Source organism: Thermobia domestica, chromosome 10 (assembly GCF_964235325.1).
Source record: "Thermobia domestica chromosome 10, izTheDome1.hap1.1, whole genome shotgun sequence".
NCBI lineage: Eukaryota > Metazoa > Arthropoda > Insecta > Zygentoma > Lepismatidae > Thermobia > Thermobia domestica.
The window spans coordinates 221,021,466-221,045,126 of record NC_137463.1 but is presented as its reverse complement, the minus strand read 5'-3'; the positions used below and the strand labels follow the sequence as shown (position 1 = coordinate 221,045,126).

Below are 23,661 nucleotides of genomic sequence, written 5' to 3'. Positions count from 1 at the left end.
TTCATTATTAGGATATAGTTAGTTATAATTATCCAAAGTGTTAAAAATTTGTATGTACGTCAGCAGGTAGAATTTCAATTGAATTTAAACCACTCCCTTTAATATTACCATCCGCCTAATTATCAAATATTTCTTTTTATACCGCAGTTCGTTGTGTTATATTGTGGACTATCGTAGTTACACTGAATCAGGTCTGTCGGGTGAAATCGGTGCTCTCCACTCAGACCAAGTGCCTTGTACTACAATCTAGCTGTTGTGCTTCATATATTGAGAACACCTAACACCTTTTTGAGAGGGTGTGTAGCTGTTCTGGGAAACAGACTGGGTAGAGTAGCGGTTAACGCTTTGGCACGGTATGCCGAAGATCCCTGGCTTGAGTCGTGATCCAGTCATTCACTTTTTCTCTCTTTCTATGTTATTGAATTCACATCTACAGAGGATCCGGTGCATAAAAAATTCGGTTGTTTTCTCCTTTCTTTAATATACAGTAACATAACCGTCAAAAACATGTTCTAAATATATGGACACTGGATTGTCTAAGCACAGCAGCTAGATTGCGGTACAAGCCACGTGGTCTGAGTAGAGAGCACTTCAGGAGTGAGAGAATGTGTGGCTATTCTGGGAAGTAGACTGGGTAGCGTAGTGGTCAATGCATCGACACGGTATGCCGAAGATCCCGGGTTCGATTCTCAGTCCAGTCATTTACTTTTTCACTCTTTCTGTGTGATCCACCGTAATGTTCAAAATTTGAGTCTAGAGATTGTCACTTGTTTCTGCACTTGAAAGAAACACTTCACTGGAACAGATTCCTGGACAATAGTGAGTTAAAGAACTTGGGAACCAGTTCAAAAATAAACGGTATGCTTCTGTTACTGAAGATCGAGAAGTTGGTTCCACAATTTAAGAAATGTTTGAATAATGTTGGTAACTGACATGAAAAAACAATTATGTATAGATGATGAATTCTTAGGCATAGTTTTATGAAATAAACAGTATATATATATATATATATATATATATATATATATATATATATATATATATATATATATATATATATATATATACACTACTTTTGTAAACTTATTTGTATGTTTATATCTTTCGTTTTTTATCTACTATTCAACATGTCTTTCAGATGACGAAGATGATAAGCAAGATATGAAAGCCTTAAATGAATTGGAAAATATCGACGATGACTTATCCAAAGAAGAAATCGTTATGGTTCGTATTGATGATGATGAAGAGGCTGCGAGATATGGAATAGAACATTTACCAGTATTGGTGTATTTTGAAGATAAACTTCCAGCTATTTACGAAGGTAATTAATTCAATATTAGTTATTTATATAAAAGAATCTTAAAATTATGAATAACGATTAATTTCTATTATTATCAATAATTTCATAATTTACTTAAAATTTACCTGCACATTGAATCAACCACTATTAGATAGCTCCTAAAAACTAGTGCATACTCTCAAATGATGCTCTAAAAAACTTTTACAGTGTTAATTAATAAAATACTATTCCACATTATAAAGAATATAATGGTTTAATAACATATTTGCATTTGTTATAGAGAATAGGTTTTGAAAATATGAAATTTGGATCGCAGAAATCACATAAGCATGGTTTTAGTTAAGATTATTTTTTTTCTTAATCTAAAATAATACAGTATAATCTTTGCCATAAAAATTTGTTTCAAATCATGCTACTTTACTGGAATTATATTATTTAGAATGTTCTGTTATTTAGTTATTAGTTCCTTTATTAGAATGACATGCCTCGAACACAGTTTACACAGCATAGTTTTAGCCACAGCTCAGAGATTTTTAAAGCAGGAGAATTTGTTAGAGTCGCTCAAGACGCATACAAATAAGATACATTTCTCTCACCTGACAGTATTTTTCAAGAATAAGTTTATTTCATTGATATTTTTTCAACAAAAACTGATCAACGTGTATTTTTGTCATATACATTATTTACAAGTTTACATCAGTTATTATTATTATTATTATTATTATTATTATTATTATTATTATTATTATTATTATTATTATTATTATTGATTTGAATTTTTAACATTCTTTTCTGGCACTTGAGCTATATTGATACCGAACTGACAGTTTAAACCGAGTGAGATTTGAATCATTCCGCGAGCTTGTATTGGAAATGTACCCTTTCCAGAAATTAAATCTAGTTCCTTAGTAGGAATGATTTACCTTATAGGAATGATATATCTATGGCATAAATGTTTTAAGGGTTTACTGTCGTTGCTGATGCCAGTATAGGTAGTTTAAAGATAAAATCTGCTTATCGTACTACTCTGTGAAATTACATGCAGAAGTTCATTTAGTTCTGCTTTGAAATCAGTAAATCTTGTCACTAGAGTGTATGTTTATCAAATGTTATCATTCTATGTCTTTCTTTCTTCTCTCTTAACCAAATTGTATATTTATTCATCAAACCATATGTAGTTGTTATCATATGCATAATTGTATAAGAAAATTGGGTTGAGATAAGTTGGGTTGATGCAAAGTAGGTGATATCTCAACTAAGTGTATTCGTCACGAATCGCCTCACAGCGGTAGGAATAAAAAAGAAAATTGTATTGTGGGTTCGGTAGTAAAACATTAAGTAAACTGTAACAAATGTGTTTTTTCATTTGAGATAACCTTAGAGGAATCTAAAGACAAAGCCTCTTATGAAACTTAGTTTTATGATATTGCCTACAGGTTATGACTGTATAGTGGGTTCGTGTCCTGTGGATCCCTGTGAGGGCTTAGGCTTTTATGACAGTCCGGGATTCGATCCTCTATGTCCCCTTTCTGGGAAGACACTTTATGACACATCTATGAGTGTCCTGGGTTCGACCCTCTATGTCCTTTATGTCTCCTTTAAGCTTTAATAACGATTCGGAGCTTCTACCAAATCTGACCATATAACCACTGGACAGTACGGTTCAGAGTTCGGGTCAGAACATACTGGGAAATTGACATAAAGACTGATTCCAATTGTATCTCTAATGCCAATACAATTTAATAATACGAATATTACTAGGAATGCAATGGATGTACCCGATTGCAATGAAATGAGCTGAGCGAGCTTAAACTACGTAATCATTCCTGGCCATTATGTAATAATAAATGCCATTTTTAATTGTTGACAAAAAAATCGCGTGAAAACTTTTTCCCCATGTTAAGTCTATGCAAGCGTTTTTCGGTGATTATTCCTCGATGGTACATCGGATTGTTGATTTCGACCTATGTTGTCACTCAGCACGACATACTCTATCAGCGTGCTAAGTTTGGTTGAGATCGGCCAAACGGTCTAGGAGGAGTTCGCGGACAACCAAACGGCTAACCCGAGTATAAGAGCTTCGCTTCGCTCAGCTCAATTATCCATGTAAGTTTTCCTTTTAATTTTGATTTTAATGCAAGTCTCCTGTTCTTTATTTCTTCAGAAATTTGACAAAGAACCCAATGCGTGTAAATTCGTGATGTTATTGTTGTTTCCAAACATACATAAGTAGTAAATACAACAATACTTATACATTTAATTACGAAACACAATTTATATTTAATATTATAATAAAAATAAATTTAAATACTTTCACGGGGCAAGGTATTGTGAGAGTAAGTAAACAGTTCTTTGTACAAAAGTATTTGTGTCAACTCCCCAAAAGTGAAACGAAATCTTTAATTTAGCGTCCCATGGTTATATTCTGTGTTCTATGCGAGACAGATAATTAACTGAAATGAATGGTTATGAAATAATTGGTTGAATGAGAATATAGGAGAAAACAGGAGAATCTTGGTTAGTGAAAAGCAGGACAAGCGGATTTAAGAAACCATCAAAACCAGATTTATGTGGTAAAATTAACAAACCAATACCATACTACCATTTTTTACTATAAATAGAAACAATGCATCACAGTGTTGTGTGCAAACTAAAACAGTTCTCACATGTGCACTTGCTCATTGCGTTACTCAACTATCCACTAACGTAGTCGGTATAGCCAGTTCCAGTTATAAAAAAAACACGCCTAGGCACAAATTAAAACACCCAGAGGGATATTGAAGTATAAATTTATATGAATATCATTTATCGATAAAACAAAAATGCGAAGATTTCACATATTTTCAAAAATAAGTACGAACGTCAGAACAAACCTTATAAATACAGACCAGTCCTGCTAAATGCGAAAGTCTGGTAACTTTAACAGGTACCCCTTGCACCAGAGGGAAGCATTCTACCACTGAGCTGCTGTGCTCAAGTGCATATCCTAAAAACAACCGAGTAGAGTAACTTGACACACAATCATAGTCATAAGTCTTGCGAATAAAATCAGAAAAATAAACACACTGCTGAACAAGACTGCACTTATTTAATATAAAAACACATTTACACGTGACGTTTCGATCTTGGCTAGAAGATCGAAACGTCACGTGTAAATGTGTTTTTATATTAAATAAGTGCAATCTTGTTCAGCAGTGTGTTTATTTTTCAGAGTAACTTGATTACACAAGATTTCTCTGAACAACAGCGAATTGTTTTCAAGAGTTCAAAGTATTTGCCTAAAATAAGTAAAGAAAGAAAAGTGTTGAAAATCTCTTCGTGCTCAGACCTATTATCATCTTGAATTTTGGGACTAAATATCTCAGATGCTATTAAATATATGTATAGAGCCACGATTCTTTAAGAACTACGCAAAGGATTCAAGAGAAAACTTTATGCTTAAAGATAGCATTAACAAACCGTAGATCTTAAGATAACTGACGGTACTTTGCACATTGATGTAGGCATAAATTCAAGAGAAAAGTTTATGCTACATCAGTAAGCCATAGACCTTCAAGATCTCTGACATTATTTTGTACATTGTTGAACCCATAAATTTTGCTCATAACCAAATTTTCCTGTTGAATTTAATTATTGTGATTGTGTTTTTTTTTTTCACTCTTGTACTCGAAACAGAGTTGAGTTGAGTTGATTTTGAGTTTTACGTCCCGTTCAGCAACGAGGCTATATGAGACGTGGACGTACTGATTAACGTGGAATCCGAACCACATGAGCTCCCGCCGGGAATCAAACCCGGGTCTCCCACACCAAAGCCGTGTATGCTAACCGCTTAGCCACGAAGGAGCTCGTACTCGAAACAGAGAATAGCAGATTAGATATAATATGTTTTGTACAATAGCACATTAATAATCTCCCGTTACCTTTTGTTCAGGTGCTAGAGCTTGGGTTGTTTTGTTTTCAGAGCTTCCATCCCATATTTGTTTCAGGCGACCTGATGAACGAGGAGGAAGTGTTGCAATGGTTGATTGAGCAAAAGACAACTTCTACCATTGAGGAAGTGACCGAGGAAATTTTGCAGGAATTAATTGAAGAGAATGAATATGTTGTGGTTTATTTCAGTAAGTAATTAGTGTTAAATCTGTATTTTTTGATAGTATATTTGAAACTCATGCTAGAAAGAAGAATGCATTCGTAAGCAGGGGTAGTAAACTAACTCCAAACTATATCAATTAATTGAACGTATAGTACAGATTTTATTTATTTTTTTACTTATTTTATTTATTTACTTTTCACACTGTACTAACTTTTGAGTTCCAGTAGTGATGATCCAATACTCATTTACTTCTCATAGATATTTCAGACATAATACATGAATCTCTTTCACTGGGATGATTTCTAAACCAAATTGTGAAAAGTTAGATCATTCACAATTTTGAATATAACAACTCAGTAGCAATAACGAATTACTCATAGTCGAAGTGGTCCAATATTTCACCGAATAACAAAAACACTTTATTAATGTGTTTTGTATTCATTTTCTATCTATCTATCTATCTATCTATCTATCTATCTATCTATCTATCTATCTATCTATCTATCTATCTATCTATCTATCTATATATATATATATATATATATATATATATATATATTCTGGAATTGGTGCCGAATTGTATTGGCCAATTGAGGAATTGGTGTGGAATAAATGGACGTATTTTTCAACGAATTCCTCGAGATTGACCAGAAGGCGTGTAAAGACAGACTGACAAAATATTGGTGTATACAAGGTATGTAAATAAAGTAATAAGACTGGTAATACTGCGCACCAACTGGAAAGGCTGGTAACGTGGGACTTGGAGGGGAGGTGGACGAAATATGTTGTACACCATCAATGTAAGTAGAAATTTTCTAGCTTCACGTTGGTTATGAGTATGAAAGAAAATCGTTTTGTCCGTTGCCATAGAAACCACAGTTTCTAGGGCAACGGGTCCTGTCACAGTTAGCCAAAATTGAAAGAAGACGTTTAAAAAAAAAAGTTGTAGTAGTAAACGAAGATAAGAATGCAATGTAATAGTTGGAGAGGAGTCGCTAAAATTAATTCTCTTTAACGAGGACGATTACGAAAGATCACTTACTGATTGAAATCCAGATTATTTTCCAATAGAGTAACTTCCAATAAACCTTTTGTTATTGTTAATTATTCCATATCGGACTCCCGAAGAAAACTTATCGAAACAACTTATTGACCGTGCCAATAGCGACTACTCTCAATCATGACTCCGTTTTCTTTCATTTAGAAATAGGAAAAAAAAAGAGAAGAAAGTAGAAGGGTAAAAGAAGGAGGTAGGTAAAGAAGAAAGAAAAGAAATAGGGTATTTTAATGAGAAACAGATTACTGGATAATTCCGGAAATATAGTAAAAGGTCGGGAAAGTCGTTGAAAGATGAATCATTCTAAATGTTATTAACAACTAATCAATTTTGGAATGCTTCGGAATAGACACATGTTCCCTCATACCACCCAGACCTAGCTCCAGGCACCACGATCATGGGGTTGCCCAGGCCTAGACCTGGAAACGAGAAAGGTGAAATTTAAGTCTTTGTAAAGTTATTCTGACCGGTGATTGATAACTATCCAGCATCTGAACTCTGTCCTCTAGGATCGACCACACATATGAATTAGCCGAGGAAAAAAAAAAAATCAAACTTATAAACTCAATATAAATTTATGTGTCGTATCAATCGAAGTCTCAACTTCCTGGAAGAAAGATGTCGTATTTAGGCTTATCCTGCTATTTTTGCTTCACTCCTCGAGCCGATTTAAACCATTAGTGACGGTCCTTCATGACCTAGGTTATTTACCTTAACACATATATTAAAACATGACACATATATTACAGATGTTAATATGACAAATGATATCACTAAAATTACTTATATTAAATCTATCATGCATTCACACGCTCACTCACTCAGGACAGTGTATATATGTTTAAAGGAAACCAACTAACTACAAAGGTACAAATAGTTTATTACATTCATAGTGAACAAAAAAGGACAAAACAAATAATTATGAAGAAAATATTAAAAGCACAAGTTCTTGGTTATATATTAATAGAGTACATAGTGTTATATTTTAGTAATTTTTTATATATTCAATCATATTGACAAATGGAAAAAAAAAAATAATTACATGTATCATATCTTAGGCATGCTAAAGCAAATTATGATTTGCGACATACGCAAATACGACACTTATTTCACTTTAAAAAAAAATTGGACAAAGAGGAAAGAAAAAAAAACTTTTTGGTGTATTAGAACTTATATGAGTCTCTACCTCACGTCGAGATATTAAAATATTAATAATTTCGAGCGTCCAAATCACAACTCACGCACTAGTCGTAGTGTCCAAAACGTTTCGCTCCATTTAACTTAATTTGTGGTCATTTATATATATCTCTATATGTATATATATATCTATTGGTTACAAAACCATTCGTCGTCTATATTTGGTTTGTAACTGGTAACAGTTTATATCTGCAATCGCACACTGCTACGTCTATACCCATCTAGGGATTTCGAGAAAATAACTTTCACTAGAGGAGGTTTCTCCTCTTAGACGGTCTATTTCCAAATTTATTAATCGAATAATTTCAAGTTATTTATCCAACACTGGGACACTTCACGAGACCTTTCATTAGGATCACTTTCGTATATGTTTATATATGGTTCGGATTAAAAAAAAAAATGATCTTCCACAGGTGTACGGAGTATGATGGTTCAAATTGAGGATAAAAAAAACTGGTCAAGTCACAGGATACATATGAAGGTGAGACGGATTCAAGGTACACTTTCCACAATGGTTTTAGGTTAATTGCTCAGGGATAATATTTGTTATGATGTGGGTTACGTTTAGACCTGCCGATATTTTTTCAATGCATGCCATTATATAATTACAGAGGTTATCACTTACATTGATTCAGAGGAAAAGGAAAATTACTTAAGTGCACGGCGGTATTCTTAACAAAATCTACATTCTTAAATTCGTCGGAAGACTTCTGGTAAACTATAGCAACCAATACACGTCTAGGGGGACAGACACGAGCGCTCTTACATATATTCATAATACATTTAATATCATACTTTTACTTTAACATCATATTCACATACTAATTACACATACATTTCGAAGTATTTATTTCTCTCTCTATATATATATATATTTATAATAAATGCGCACACATTTAAATTAATCATCCCCAACAATAAAATTTTACAAGGTTGCAAACATTGTCCCAAAACAAATGACTTCCGACATTACATTTGGAAACAAATTAACTTTTATCTGATACCGCGCGTCTATAAATTTTTAACTTTTATATAATCAATTCGTGTTTAAATCATGAAGGAAAAAAAAAAAAACTTTGTGAGGCAGGCACGTAACACAGAGCATTTCTAGATATAACTAGGTAAATCAAAATACAATTTCTGGGCCCAGGTTAACTACAAGGTAATTGAAAACCAAAACAGAAAGGAAAGTGACCAACGGATTAAAAAAAAACTTAAGAGGAACGACGGTGAAAGAACGTAATCGAAGTGTCGTCAAATACTAAGTCTTTGTTCATTTCAGCGATAGGTCAAAATGTGATGGAGGACCCAATCATTATCTACTCCATTCATGAATCGTGGCGGCGAAGTATTCACTGGGCTACTATATATTTAACTATATTGGTGTCCTATATTCTATATTCATTTACTACAATATTCATATACTTATTAATATTCATATTCACATTAATATTCATTTGCCACGACGCTATATTCTACAAACACCCTGTTTCCTCTATCTACGCCCAGCCTATTTACACATTTCATCATAATACTTTAAAATCTATAATCACTACAAACATTTTCCCATTCCGATCACCGCACGACAACCTCACTCGAACCCAAGACTCTTTTACCACACACACAATACTATGTAATACTTGGTAGCTTTATTAAGAACGAAAGAAAAAAAAATCCTATGTATGTTCACTGAAAATAGAATTATCTGCGATAATGTCTAATGTTTATAAAATTCTGCATCAACAATGAAATTCTACAGCCACGAAGAAAAATGGACATTTAATATATTTTCAAAGCGAAGAACTAGCATCATATCGCCCGACTTCTGTTAAAAATTTACGTATTGTTTATTTATTTAAATATTTAGATTTCTAGACTATGCAGAATGTTGAAACTTTCAGAATATATTAATTTTGGGTCACTTGACCTAACTGTACATTCATATGGGCTGTGAATTATACCTTCTAGGTTTTATTTCGGAAAGAAAGGTCAATTTCATGAAAACTAAATCACTAAGCACCTCGACAGAAGAATGGCGGTTAGTACCGACTTTTGACACTAGGGCTAGCGACGATATAATCAACCCTTGAACAACTGAATATGACCTTGTACGCGGAATTATTATACTATATTACGTTCACTTAATGACGGAGTAATAAAAATTTATCGCATAGTAAATACTACACTGTCCAACACACTCTTTCATCACTTAATTATCACTATCACCGATACTACATTACAAATATACACATACTACTCGAACTACAAGACACATCATGCCACATTCATACTACACACTACATTAATACATGTTATACTAATAAATATACACAGAAATCATTCAGATTTTACCATGTTAAATCGGCTCTATGAAAGGTAACGAAAGGAAAGAAATGAACAGGGCCAACTGGCCCTTATATTTACTAAATCATATTCTTTACTCGACCTATTTAATCGATGCCCTGAGGGGACATATCGGAGTATTAGCTAGCAATAGGACCCCTGCCCTGAAGGGGCAGGAACCCGGAACAAACTACATGTTCAACTCATCCCGCTGGAAGCCGTACTCCCAATTTGGGAGTCAGATAGGAGCCCTTACTGAAATTTACACGTGCATTGTGATTACTGGACTGACTACCACAAAATTAAATACCGCCATGTATGTAATTAAAAAAAAATCACTCACTAACTACATAAACAAATCTATAATGGACAGGTCTTGTAACCCTCAATTAGTAGGAAAATTGGGAGGTAGAAATATGATGGGAAACACTGATCTTCTGAACCGGTTTTGGGAAAAGAAAGACGGAAATCACACTACTGTTGAATCCTGTCCATAGCGATCCGCAGATGAAAACATGGCGTCACTGTTGCACTTACTATTTCAGCTTTTTTTTTTTTTAGTCCAGTTTTGACTATGAAATTTAATAGTTTTTTGGCTCCTAGAGACTTCCAGAGATTTAGAGGTTAAAAAACTCCCAAATATTACCTTTTTTGCAGCTTGCTACTCCTTTTCAACGTTTTTGCTGGGAAGATCCAAATCTAGCTGTTGTCAGCAAGATTTTCCGGCTTGGAATGGAATAATTGCGCCCTAATATCATAGCGTGGGTTTATCAGCCAATCAAAACTAAGCATTTTGGCGGTGGGGCTTTGAAACGAATAAAATTTGGTAAAATCTGGATTAAACTAGATTTTAGAAGGACCTAGGTATCTAAAAGAGAGGTGAAGGGTGGTCCTGAAAATTCTGTCGAATTTTAGATTGGTTATTTGATCTGGAAAGTTCCGTCCAATAGTGGATCTATATTTTCGGATAGCACTGACACCGTAAGAATTGTAATAATCCATTTACATATACATATGCAAGACTTATAACTAATTTAAAATATAAATAAAGATATTGATTCCCAAAACTATCATTCCTAATAAATTTTTTACAGTTTTTCCATGTTAATTTGAAATAGAATAACAAATAAAATTACGAATTATATGAACAGCCAGAAATTTTTTGTTAAACATCAAGTACAGTCGGTGCAAAAAATTTCGGGCACCCTCCTATTAAAACATAATATCATTAGACTGTAATGGCACATTACAAGTAGCTATTGTTTTAGTGAAGCAAGTTTATCTTGTGAATTCTGACATTGAGTGACACGAATACCGAGCAACTCTATGCGATTAAGTTTTACTTCAGACTTGGACAGAGTGCAACGGAAACTTTTTTTGCAGAACTTTGCCAGGCCTATGGAGTCAGTGTTTTGACAAGGGCCCAGGTGCTTCGTTGGTTTAAGGCAATTGCAGAAGGAAGAGAGTCAATTCGAGATTAACCTCGCAGCGGAAGGACTGGATCATTTGCTATTAAATCTAAAAAATCAATGCATCTGTTTCTCCGTATGTCCTTTTGCTCCTTCGTGAGGATTCTCGGAACCAGTTTGGAGCAAATTTTTTGCATCCGCAATTCATTGGTGAACAGCTGATGAGCGGTGGTGTGACTCAGATTCAAATCTGTCTCGATCATTCTGTCAACCGATGATCGAAACACCCAAGCTCCCGGACTTTTATGACATTTGCATCAGTCCTTTCGCTGCGAGGTTCATCTTTAATTGACTCTTCTGCTTCTGTAAATACCTTAAACCAACAAAACTCCTGGTATCTTGACAAAACACTGTCTCCGTAAGTCTGACGAAATTTTGCAAAAGTTTCCGTTGCACTGTGTCCAAATCTGAATAAAACCTGACCGCAAACTGCTTCTCGATATTCGTGTCACTTATTGTCAGAACGTTCAAGATAAACTTGCTTCACTAAAATAATAGCTACCGACAACCAAAGTGACGCTAGCAAGTTTCCAATTATACTGATAGTGTATCACATATTCATCCACCTGCTCTCCAAGTCCCACGTTCCCAGCGTTTCCAGTTGGTGAGCAGTGTTACCAACCAGTCTTGTTACTTTATTTACACACTTTGTATATACTAAATTAGTGCACTGTTTAGTCATATGTGTATATATATAGAAAAATAAATATAAAATACATGAATAGAGTATTTTCTTCACTCGGTGAAATACTGGACTACTTAAACTCAGTAATTGGTTATAGTTACTGAAGTGTTATGTTCTAAAATGTGAATAACCTATTTTTCATAATTGAGTTTAGAAGTCATCCCGATGAAAGGTTCGTGTATTATGCCGGAAATATCGATGAGAAGTTAATGGGTAATGGATCAGTACTATTGAAACACAAAGGTTAGTACAGTGGAAAAAAAAAAAAAAGAAACCTAAAGTCCTACCTCATAAATTAGGAATGGGGGTAATATTATGAAGTGTTTAGTTTTAAACCCTGTACAGAAAGAGAATGTGATATTTTTTAAATACTGATGCCGATGGGGTGCAACATTGATGTTTTAACCATGTTTTTCAAGTGTCAGCAATACCTTGGAAGATGTTGTTGGAGAAAAGGGTGAATCTTTAACATGCAGTACAACTATCATTTTATTGTCAGCAATAAAGCAAAGAATATTTCCTATAAATTGTTACAATGAGATGATGGCACAATTAATCTATAAACATAGATTGTTTACTTCAAATTTTGTAAATCTTTGGAGTAAATTTTTACGCGATTTTAACACTTATTGGAAAATTTAAAGAAAGAAAGAAAAAAACAAACAAATGAGTTTTGTTTCACATTGTAAAACTATGGAGGACTACCAAACTACGCGAACTCAATATTGAAACTGGTCGTAGTACTTTTATAACTTCTAGTTCTAACACAGAAATAAAGTCAGAGATGAACCTTATTCCTGCGAAGCTGAAACATTTTTAAAAAGCTTTTTTATCTTTAGCCGTTTTTGCTTTATGAAGATTAATACTCAAACCGCCAGTGGTAGTAAGCTTCTACAGCTTATGCCTACACTAGAGCAGGGATTCTCAACCTGGGGGTCGCGACTTGTAGTAGCTTCGCGAAGATGGGATACGGACAAAATCTCGCGGCCGAAACATCGCCGCCCAAAATCTCGCGGGACAAAATCTCGCCACACAAAACATCGCGCGGCCAAAACCTCGCCTGCAGCTTAATAAAAATTCAGTGTAGTATAACAATATCTGCTGCTTTTCTTATAAGTAAAAAGAAAAAAGGAAGGAAGAGCTTGGTGTGGTGAAAGTAGGGGCGACGAATTCTCTAGCTACGGCTCTGTATATATATACCACTCCCCCTCTCTTTTGTTGTGCCGACAAAGTGAAATTATAAAAGACATCCTAGGCTCGAACCTCATCTATGTTGAAAATTTGATTGAGATCGGTAAGACGGCTCAAGAGGTATAATATAACAAACATAGTCATTTAATTTATATATATATATAGATTTCCAAAGCATGCATTAGATTTTTTCTTGTCATTATTTTAATGTAATTATGTGTTATTACTAAATATATATATATATATATATATATATATATATATATATATATATATATATATATATATATAGTAATATATAAAACATTCTACATTGAACAAATCGTCGTGAAGAGGTTTTATCCTGACGACATTTCTTCCCAGGCGACACTTAATTTAGACCAGGCGAGATTCTGTGTCGCGAGATCATTACAACGAAGTTTTGGTCAGGCGAGATTTTGGGTATGGCGATATTTTGTGGCGCGAGGTTTTGGAAGACGAGGTTTTGGCCAGGCGAGGTTTTAGTCCGCGAGGTTTTGTACCCAAACCCGCGAAGATAAGCGGAAGACATAAATATAATTAGAATCTAATACCGGATATTACTCAAAGTGGCGGCCTCTCGAAGATTAAAATACTTAATAACTTTTTTAACAACTGTCCAAGTTTCTTTTAATCCAAATTAGAAATCATTTTATTATATTTATCATATAACTCAAAATTAAGGGAGTTATGAAGTTTTAAAATTTTCAAACGGTCTCCATTTTGAAACAGTACGACGGTTCGGATTCGATATTTGTAATATAAGAGAACTGACTAAATTTGGTTTTAATTGATTCGCTTTTAGGAAGTTACTGTATCCAATATATATAAGAAATGGACTCTACTATTATATAATATAAATAGATAGATATCATGAAATCTCCGCAATAGGTATATAAAAATCCCACACAAGCTTATTACAAACCAGAAATTATAAGGGGAACCCTGGCAAGAAGACGTGATAAAATGGGGGTGGTGATAGGAATTAGATTGAGAACCTCTGCACTACAGGAATAAAGTTGAAGATGAAACATATTTTTCGGACGTTTAATCGATTGCAACAAACTGATTATCGCTATCTATGATCATTTTTGGAAATCCATAGTGAAACTGCAAGTAGTAGTTAATTAATACTCCTTCCGGTTTTGATACAAAGGTGTGACTGAAGATAGTATTTTCTCTAAGACGATGAATCGATTCCAGAAATCAGTTCTTCACTATCTGTTAACGGTTTCTTTTATGGCGATCAACATTAAAACTGGAAATGGTTCATTTCTGTTCCTTCTGGTTTGGAAGGTTACGAATGAAATGTAACCTGTTCTTTGAATGCTGAATCGATTCCAAGTAAACGCTTTTCGCTGTCTGTTACCATTTATACTCTATGGAGATCAATATCGGAATCGGAAGTTTGTGATATATTTTATTGAGACGTTGAAATCACTTGTCGCACTTATAAAATCCATAAAAGCATTTGTCGTTATCTCCTACCGTGTTTGTTGTATGTCGATCAACGTTGAAACCAGAAATTGTTAATTTCTACTACTTTTGATTTGAATAGAGCGTTAACAGAAGCAATGACTGGGGCGCAGAATCTATTCCAGAAAACTGCTTTTCGCTATCTCTTACCAATTTTGTTTTAATATCGTCGGCAGACGGACAGACGGATGAACTTAGCCGCTCCTTAAGACTTTTAGTACTTATGGCATAGCGTAGTTTAGAAGTCTAATAATAACTAATAGATTAATTATGTCATTATCTGTAAGATATTTTTAATATGTATGCCTGTAATTAACCTTTTGTAGTAAATGTTCTTTGTTTTATCGTTTTCAATGAAAATATAATTTCACTCCTTGTTAAAAAATTTATCTATTTCTGATACGATTTTCTCCAAACAACTGGTGGCTCTTAAACGCACAAAGACAAATAACGTGGTACTAATGTTATGAAACTTATCTAAAGCGTTCTGTTTTTCAATTGACTGAAATGTTTCAACGGTCGGCCTCCATATTAGTGATGAATAAATAGTTTTCTGGGTACATGAGAGAAACAGTTACACTTCTTATGCTGTTTCAATCTAAATTCAGCCTTGATAGTTGGAGAGGAAGAGGGTACTACGTAGGGGAGGAGGATAAACATTTAAAACTGGTCAAAAATGACCAATATTATTGTTTAATCCATAGTTTTCGGGATCATTCAGATGAACAGTGACATTTCCAATCCGGTTTAAATCCAAAATCAGCCCCGCCACTTGGGGAGGGGAAGAAAAAAATATATAAAAATGATCAAAAATGGCCACTATCAGTGTCGAATTTATAGTTTTCTGTTTTCTTTTTTTTTTTTTTAGATAAACAGTGATACTTTCGATCCCGTTTAAATCCAAATTCATGCTCGTAACTTGAGGAGGGGGAGGAAGAGATATTTAAAAATCATCGAAAATGACCGATATTAGTGCTGAATCCACATTTTTTGGGGTCGCTGAGATGAACGGTGACACTTCTGATGACATGGCCCGCAACATGGGGGAGGGGTATATATATATATATATATATATATATATATATATATATATATATATATATATATATATATATAGATAGATAGATAGATAGATAGATATAGATATAGATATACGCGTAGATAGATAGTTATGGTCAAAAATGGCCGAAATTAGTGTTGAATCTATAGTTCTTGCGGTCACCGAGATAAACAGTGGCACTTCTGATGCTGTTTAAATCCATTTTCAGCCCCGACACTTGGGGGATGAGGAGGGGTGACATACATTAAAATGGTCGAAAAAGAGCAATATTAGTGTTGAATCCATAATTTTCGGGGACACTAAAATGAACATTCATATTTACGATGCAGCATAGATCCAAATTCAGACATACAACTTGGGGGATTGGGGAAGGGGACATCATACTTCAGCATAAAATGTAAGTTATTATCAATCTACAATATCGTATTATATGTTCTTCCAAAATTGGTGACAAGCTACATTGTTCGCATCATAAGATATAAACATAAAAAGTAAGAAAAATGGCAATAAAATACATAAGATACCAAGATGTGCATTTAAATTATTTATTTCAACCCAGCGAAGCGGATAATATATTTTAGTCCTTTATAATAAAGTGTGTAAACAATATAAATGAAGAAATAAAATAATAAAAAATGATGGTCAAGAGATTATCATTGTTTTGCATTTATGCACGGTGTTTCACTGAGCTTTTAATAATAGTTCGTGACATGGGGCAAATAGCCTCGGTGTTGACTTCCCCACTAAACTTTAACCAATCAATTAACATTAGAGTCTCATTTTTTATCCAAGTTCCCTCTGTCTAACTTCGATTTCGGATTTTTAGTTATGCTGTAAAAAGATTGAAATGCAATCCTTTCAATAAGTAATGAACTTTTGTGAAGAACTTGGACTTTTTTTTAACTTATGATTTGGAGCATAAAGATATCTCAACAGTCCTGATGCTGATATATAACTTTCCTTAACGACTTGCGAATATTCCTTGCTTCTAGTGAAATAATAATTCCTTTACTCACCTTTGATAAAAATGAAATTTCTCCGTTGAAATATTTTAGTCATTTGAACAACAGAACACTTTAGATGAGTTTCTTAACAGTCCAACTATGCGTCCAATAGTCTCCGTAAACTATTTAGCATGATATTACCTATATATATAATATGTATATATATAATCAACAATTATATATATATAGTGGATCTGTGGCGCAGGAAACTCTAAAGGGAGAAATGGCTATATCTACAAGAGGACAGGAAAATATGATATATCACCTTTTTGCCATTATCTGCTTTTTACTCCAGAGTTGGACACATTGAAATCTATACGCTGAAAAAAGTTGATAATGGCTTAAATAAGATTTCCCTATTTATCAACATACATGGACCGTTTGAATTCCAAGTGCCCTAATTACAAAATTGGAATTTTCGAGGAGTGAAATTTGAAGTTTGGTATCTCATGAATAATTCATATTTCTGTTATATTGGCAACCAAAATCATTTGTAATTTATAGTTTACAAAAATGCTTTCTAAAAAGTACCTACCTATGAAAGTGAATGAAATCACTAGTACGTTTTTTTTTTTTTTTTTTCAATTTCTGGAGTAAGGCTTCTTAGCATCCAAGCGGTCAAATTTCGATTTCACCAGTGAACTGAAAATGTTTTTAATTCATCAGAGTGAAATTTGCTTGCCTGTTCAAATGTACATATCATGCTTTATCATTTTATAATAGTTATTACTTCAGCAACATTAATCTGATTTTTATCGTATTTATAATATACAGGGTGTTTCAAAACAACACCGACAACGTTTGGCAGCTGATTCCTGACACCAAGATAAGACGAAAAGTATAGACCAATCTGGGTGCATAATTGCTTGCTTTCGGAGTTATAGGCTGCCGAAAACGTGAAAAAATCAACTTCAAGGGTCCGTAGCTTCAATAGTATGCGACCTACTGTAGTCGGGTCAAGACTTCACTTAGAAACTAGTATGTGCCCTATCCAAATATTCAAGTTTCAGAATACTACGGTAATTCCGCAACAATTTTTATAGAGGTAGTTGATAAGTACTTCAAATTATATGCCCGTAGCCAAACTGTTTCTGTAAAAATTGTTGCGGAATTACCGTAGTATTCTGAAACTTGAATATTTGGATAGGGCACATACTAGTTCCTAAGTGAAGTCTTGACCCGACTTCGGTAGGTCCGATAGTTTTGGAGTTATGGGCCTTTAAAATTGATTTTTTCATGTTTTCAGCAGCCTATAACTCCGAAAGGAAGCATTTTTGCACCCAGGTTGGTCTATACTTTTTGTCTTATCTTAGTGTCAGGAATCACCTCCCAAACGTTGTTAGTTTTGTTCCGAAACACCCTGTATATATGGTGCACTATTTATAATGTCCGATTGTGATCACGGATAAACCGAAAAAGGGAGAAAAACTAAACTTTGCAGGAAGCAACTATAAAGAGGGGGACATTTTTGCATATATTAAACAGAAACACCTAACAAACAATGTTGCCAATCCAATATAAAGTTATGCTGTTTCAAATGGCACTACGTGAGAGTATTACATATTTCAAATCAACATATCAAAAAAACTTAAAATATTACATTTATTATTCAGTGTTGCAAACTAAAGATGTTATAGCATCACAAGCATCCAAAGTTTGGAAACCTCTAACGTACATACAACACAACGGGGATGAACAGGATAATACACATCGAAAGCACTTTAGCATTGGATACCATGTTCATGGTAGGACTTGTTTCGAATGAATAGGAACAAAGTTTCTAGGCTTGATTTTTTTTTTTTTTTTTTTGAAATGCTTTATTTCGAAAAAACAATGCTTAGATAAGTATCATATCTAGTTATTTGTATGATTTGCAATCGACGTACAAATTATTTTGCAGTTTACGACACTTTGATATCTCAATCCGTTCCGGTGATATGATCAACATTGATAAAGTTTGCAACACTGCTGAAAATGATGTATTTGTGGAAAATATTTACAATCATTGTTGATTCCTTCCTCTTTTATAGCATTATAGGAATAGGTTTTAGTACTTGTAATTACAACTAGCTCTCGTAACTACATGATTTAAGCAGTGTTGCAAACTTCAGGAATGTTTATCATATCTCTGGAACGATTTGAGATACAGAAGTGCTGTAAACGAAGAAAATAATTTACACATTCATTACAAACCATACAAGTAACTAAATATGATACTTATTAAGCATTTTTTCGAAATAAAGCATTTAAAAAAAAAAATCAAATTTTCAAGCCCTGGTAATTGAATAATGAAAGTGGTATTTCAAGTTTTCGTTTGAAATGTTGATTTGAAATATGTAATAATCTGACGTAGTGTCATTTGAAATAACATAACTTTATATTGGATTTGTAACACTGTTTATTAGGTGTTTCTGTTTAATATATGCAAAGATGTCCCTCTCTTTATAGTTGCTTCGTGCAAAGTTTCGTTTTTCTTCCTCTTTTGGTTTCTTCCTTAACATGGTTGGACATTATAAATTTTAAATTTTGAGTGATATTATAAATATGTAAATATTGCTGTATTTTTTCTTCGGTTCCGATAAATGTTGTATAATATTTTGTTAACATAAAAACCAATTTTAGAAATATAAATTATGCTTTGCTGGATTCGTATTAGAAATTCTGAGTGAACTTTATAGTTAGCTATAAGAAACGAAACTATATACTGTTATACAATCTTTACATATTTTCTGCTAAGACAAACTACCTTCTATTTACTTACTCAGGCGGTGATTGCGAAGAGGACGATCCTTGCGATGATATACTGGAGGAATTGGAAAATATTGATGATGAAACAGATGAATCAGGAATCCTATTCGTAACAACTGAAGACATAAATTTTGCAAAGAAAATTGGTGTTAGAAAATTTCCAGCACTGGTGTTCTTTAGGAATAGGGAGCCTCTACTGTACAAGGGTAAGCTTTATGATTAGGTTACAAATAAGAAACGATATTAGTATATTTGGATTTTGTAAACTTGGTGTTTTAAAGCTTAACATATCATCTAATAAAATCAATTACAGTAAATTGTTGTATTGAAGCGTATCAAAGACAATTGATATCACAATCATACGGTAGGGTTAAAGTACAAGTTTACGAAGCAAGTGATCTTTGAAAATACAAAGAGATATCAATTTTAGTCACTATCATAATAAACTGACTTGGGTTTAGAAGTAAATGCAGAGAAAACTAAATACATGAAAGTCCGTCGAGGTCCTAATACTGCAAATTATGGATGCGTTAAAATATCAAACAATACTTTCGATAAAGTGGATACTTTTAAATATCTAGGATCAATATTAACAGACCAAAACCATATTCACAAAGAAATTAAATGTCGACTAAAAGCAAGGAATTCGTGTTATTATTCAGTTCAAAACCTTTTGACGTCGAGAATTCTGTCAAGGAATTTGAAGCTTAAAATATATAAAACAATAATCATACCCGCTGTGCTGTATGGTTGCGAAACATGGTCGCTTACTCTGAGGAAAGAACGCAGACTGAAAGTGTTTGAGAACAAGATCCTAAGACGAACATTCGGATCCAAGAGAAACGGGAATGGTGAATGGCGGAAACTTCATAACGAGGAACTACATAATTTATACGGTTTACTAAACATTGTTAAGGAAATCAAATCTAGGAGGCTTACGTAGGCAGGTCACGTAGCCAGAATGGAAGAAAATAGGAACGCTTTCAAAGAGACCAATCGGAAAACGACTATTAGGAAAACCTAGGTGCAGATGCGAGGACTATATTAAGATGAATCTCGCAGAAATAGGAATACAAAGTAGAAACGGATCCAGTTTGCTAAGGATAGAAATCAGTGGAGAGCTTTTGTGAACGCTGCATTGAACCTCCGGGTTCCATAGGCCATAGAGGTAGTTAGTTATCATTATAAACTGTAATTGTCTTATATATTGGTCTTTAAAAAGTGTAGTCTCGTAAAATATGGAAATATCCTAAGGAAAGTCATTCAAGTGTATGGCAGAACAATATTTGAAATTTTCGTTATTTTCTTCTTTCACTTCATCAATATTAAACTATATATATAAGTAATAAGATATCTAAAGGTACGAAATTACAAGTTGAAACTTATAGTCAGATAAATAAATATTCTTGTTTGAGCGTAGGATCATTTTGTAGTGTATATTGATGCAGTAACATTTACTTTTCAAATGTAAAATTATTTCAATTGCTTTTCTATCAAGTGTGTCATTCTTAAATCTTAATGGACTTAATATACTATGAATCATGAATAAATTATTTCAATTGAAGAGAAAAGGAGACTTAGACTAAATTTGAAACAGATATTAAGGATTCAATTTGACGTTCTAAGATATCGACAAAGGGTTTTGATACACAGAAAGAACTGTAGATTGGATAAGCTTTGGAACAGTTACTCTGTAGATTCCAATGACATAACAAATATTTCTTTTTTTAATCCATTATTTATCAGTCCCTAATGACCAACCATGGGCGAGTAATTTGTGAAAGTAATTCATATTTCAGTTGAGGAAGATTTGACTTGAAGTATATACAATTACTTAAATTATTCCATTTGCACTAATTATCAGTAGGGTCCAGGGTTCGATTCCCGGTAGAGGCACTCGGTTCGTTAAAGTGTAAGAGCTTTTTTCAGGGCAGTCATCCTGAGTGAGGTTTTCCTGGGTTTTTCTCATTCACACCAGGCAAATGGCGGAATGGTATCTAACATACAGGTCCCAGGCCACTTCCTTCCTTCACCAATCTTTTGTTCCTTCCCTTTCCTCTTATAGTGTAATCGCCGAGTGATGTCATCCCTCATATGTGACGGACTAATATGATCATAGATGCCGAAATCCCAAAAATCTAATTTCTAATTCTTCTAATTACCAGTAGGCATAGAGTAATAATATATTTTATATAACTAGTAGTAGAAGTTTCCAAAAAAAAGATTGCGTTTTAAACATTTTCCTTCGTTAAATGCAAATTTCACCTTACTTCAGTTGAAATATAATATTCACATGAAAGTTTTCAGTTCTAGTTGGTAAAGGCTTTTAAAATCCCATTCCCGATGTTCCTTGAAGCAACTGTGAAACGCAATATTTGCCAAATATTGGGTTAATGTGATTGAAAGGTCTGATTGAGATGTTTTACTTTCAAAGGTCAAGAACAAAAGAAAACTACACAATTCCTGATTAATCATAGTAATCTCCGGGTGCAAACACAAATTTTGCCATCCATAAGCCAACAATTAGATTCCATGACGAAAGAAGAAGTCTAGAATCTGCGATGCGAAGAAATCCTCAACCGCATATTGCACCGCCTAGTCCAGCGTTTCCCAACCTTTTTCAACTTGCGGCACACTACGGGTGTTACTTGGATTCTCGCGGCACACTTATAGATATTACTATTTGTAAATATGAAACACAGTGGTATTTTTTCTATGATTATTGATCTCCTTCTCACAGAAAAGAAAGCTCTGGCACTGGTCCCCCCCCCCCCGTGGTAAATCGTTATGCTTATTTTTCATTCTAATTTAAAAATAGAAAATTGCAATGAAATATTGGACTCAGGTTTTTTTAAAAATACGCTTCCTTTTTAAAAAACTGGATCCAGCCTACTACTAAGAAGGAAGATCACTAAATAACGAACGAACAAACAAATCTCTTTTACTTTTAAAACACAAATGTAGGTAATTTGTCGAAAGGATTGAATGATATTTTAAATTTTCAAGTTACGAAATAGTCTGCAACAATAAAGAAGCAATAATGGTCAGAACAATGATAACAAATACTTTTTTCAACATTAGAAATGTACAGAATAGTAACCCGGTATGAAACTTAAAATTGTAGATTCATAGTAGAGTTTCATAGTAATGTGAAACACAAATATACATTTTTCCCTACGTTTTACAATTTGATTGCTATAAAATTAATAATTTTGTTTCGATTCCTCGCGGCACACCAGCGGCCCATTCACGGCACACTAGTGTGCCGCGGCACACCGGTTGGGAAACGCTGGCCTAGTCATTAGGGAGGCTCTTCTATGTCAAGAAGTAATTGAGCTTAGGGAATATGTGACAGTCAGTGTAAAGAACTCAGAAGAATATAGTATGGGAGGAACGGTTTCATTCTGTAATTCATGGAAAATTTGCAGTTTCCTTTAAATAACATGTGGCTGTACATTGTCATGCAGAAAGATAATACCATGTCTGCTGACCATTGCTGGATACTAGCAGTGTAATGATCCTCAGTAATGGTGTCACATCAACAGATATATATGTAGATTTACCGTTTGCGATTTCATAGCAGATCCATTTTTCATCTGAAGGTGTAATCCGATGTAGGAAATTTTCTCGGGTATTCTTTCCTTACACTCAGAAAATTGCAGACCTGCAGCCTCTTGTTGGCTTGTGTCAACTCGTGTAGTACCAGCTTTTTCATCTTAATTTTGCAACAAAGGTATGGAATATCCCTGTCTTATCTGCAATTACAAGAAAACTTTTCCGAGGGTTTTCTTCCACGAGTGTGAACATGCTATCGGTCAGTAGCAACGGGGCGCAGTTTTCAATATTGTGTCACTGACACGAAATTTCACAAATCAACAACGCATAGTGTGTCTATTAACCACATCTGGCTCAAATGCACTGTTGGTGTTTATCGCATCTAGATGTGCAGAATATTCCAGTTTGAACTCGTAAATGATTGATTAATTTGGAGTTTACCGTCAATTTGAATACCGAGACTGT

The 23,661-nt window shown here is 33.9% G+C and overlaps 1 protein-coding gene across 4 annotated transcripts in view; it reads left to right on the top strand.

The window, feature by feature from the left end:
* The window catches only part of hlk (hulk), a 266,967-nt gene that overhangs the window by 148,728 nt on the left and 94,578 nt on the right, over positions 1-23,661 (top strand). For all 4 annotated transcript variants that reach the window (XM_081729126.1, XM_081729125.1, XM_081729128.1 and 1 more), the window contains 3 exons: positions 1,139-1,321; positions 5,287-5,418; positions 19,659-19,847. In XM_081729126.1, coding sequence (XP_081585252.1) covers positions 1,139-1,321; positions 5,287-5,418; positions 19,659-19,847 — 504 coding nt within the window. The remainder of the gene's footprint in view (positions 1-1,138; positions 1,322-5,286; positions 5,419-19,658; positions 19,848-23,661) is intronic.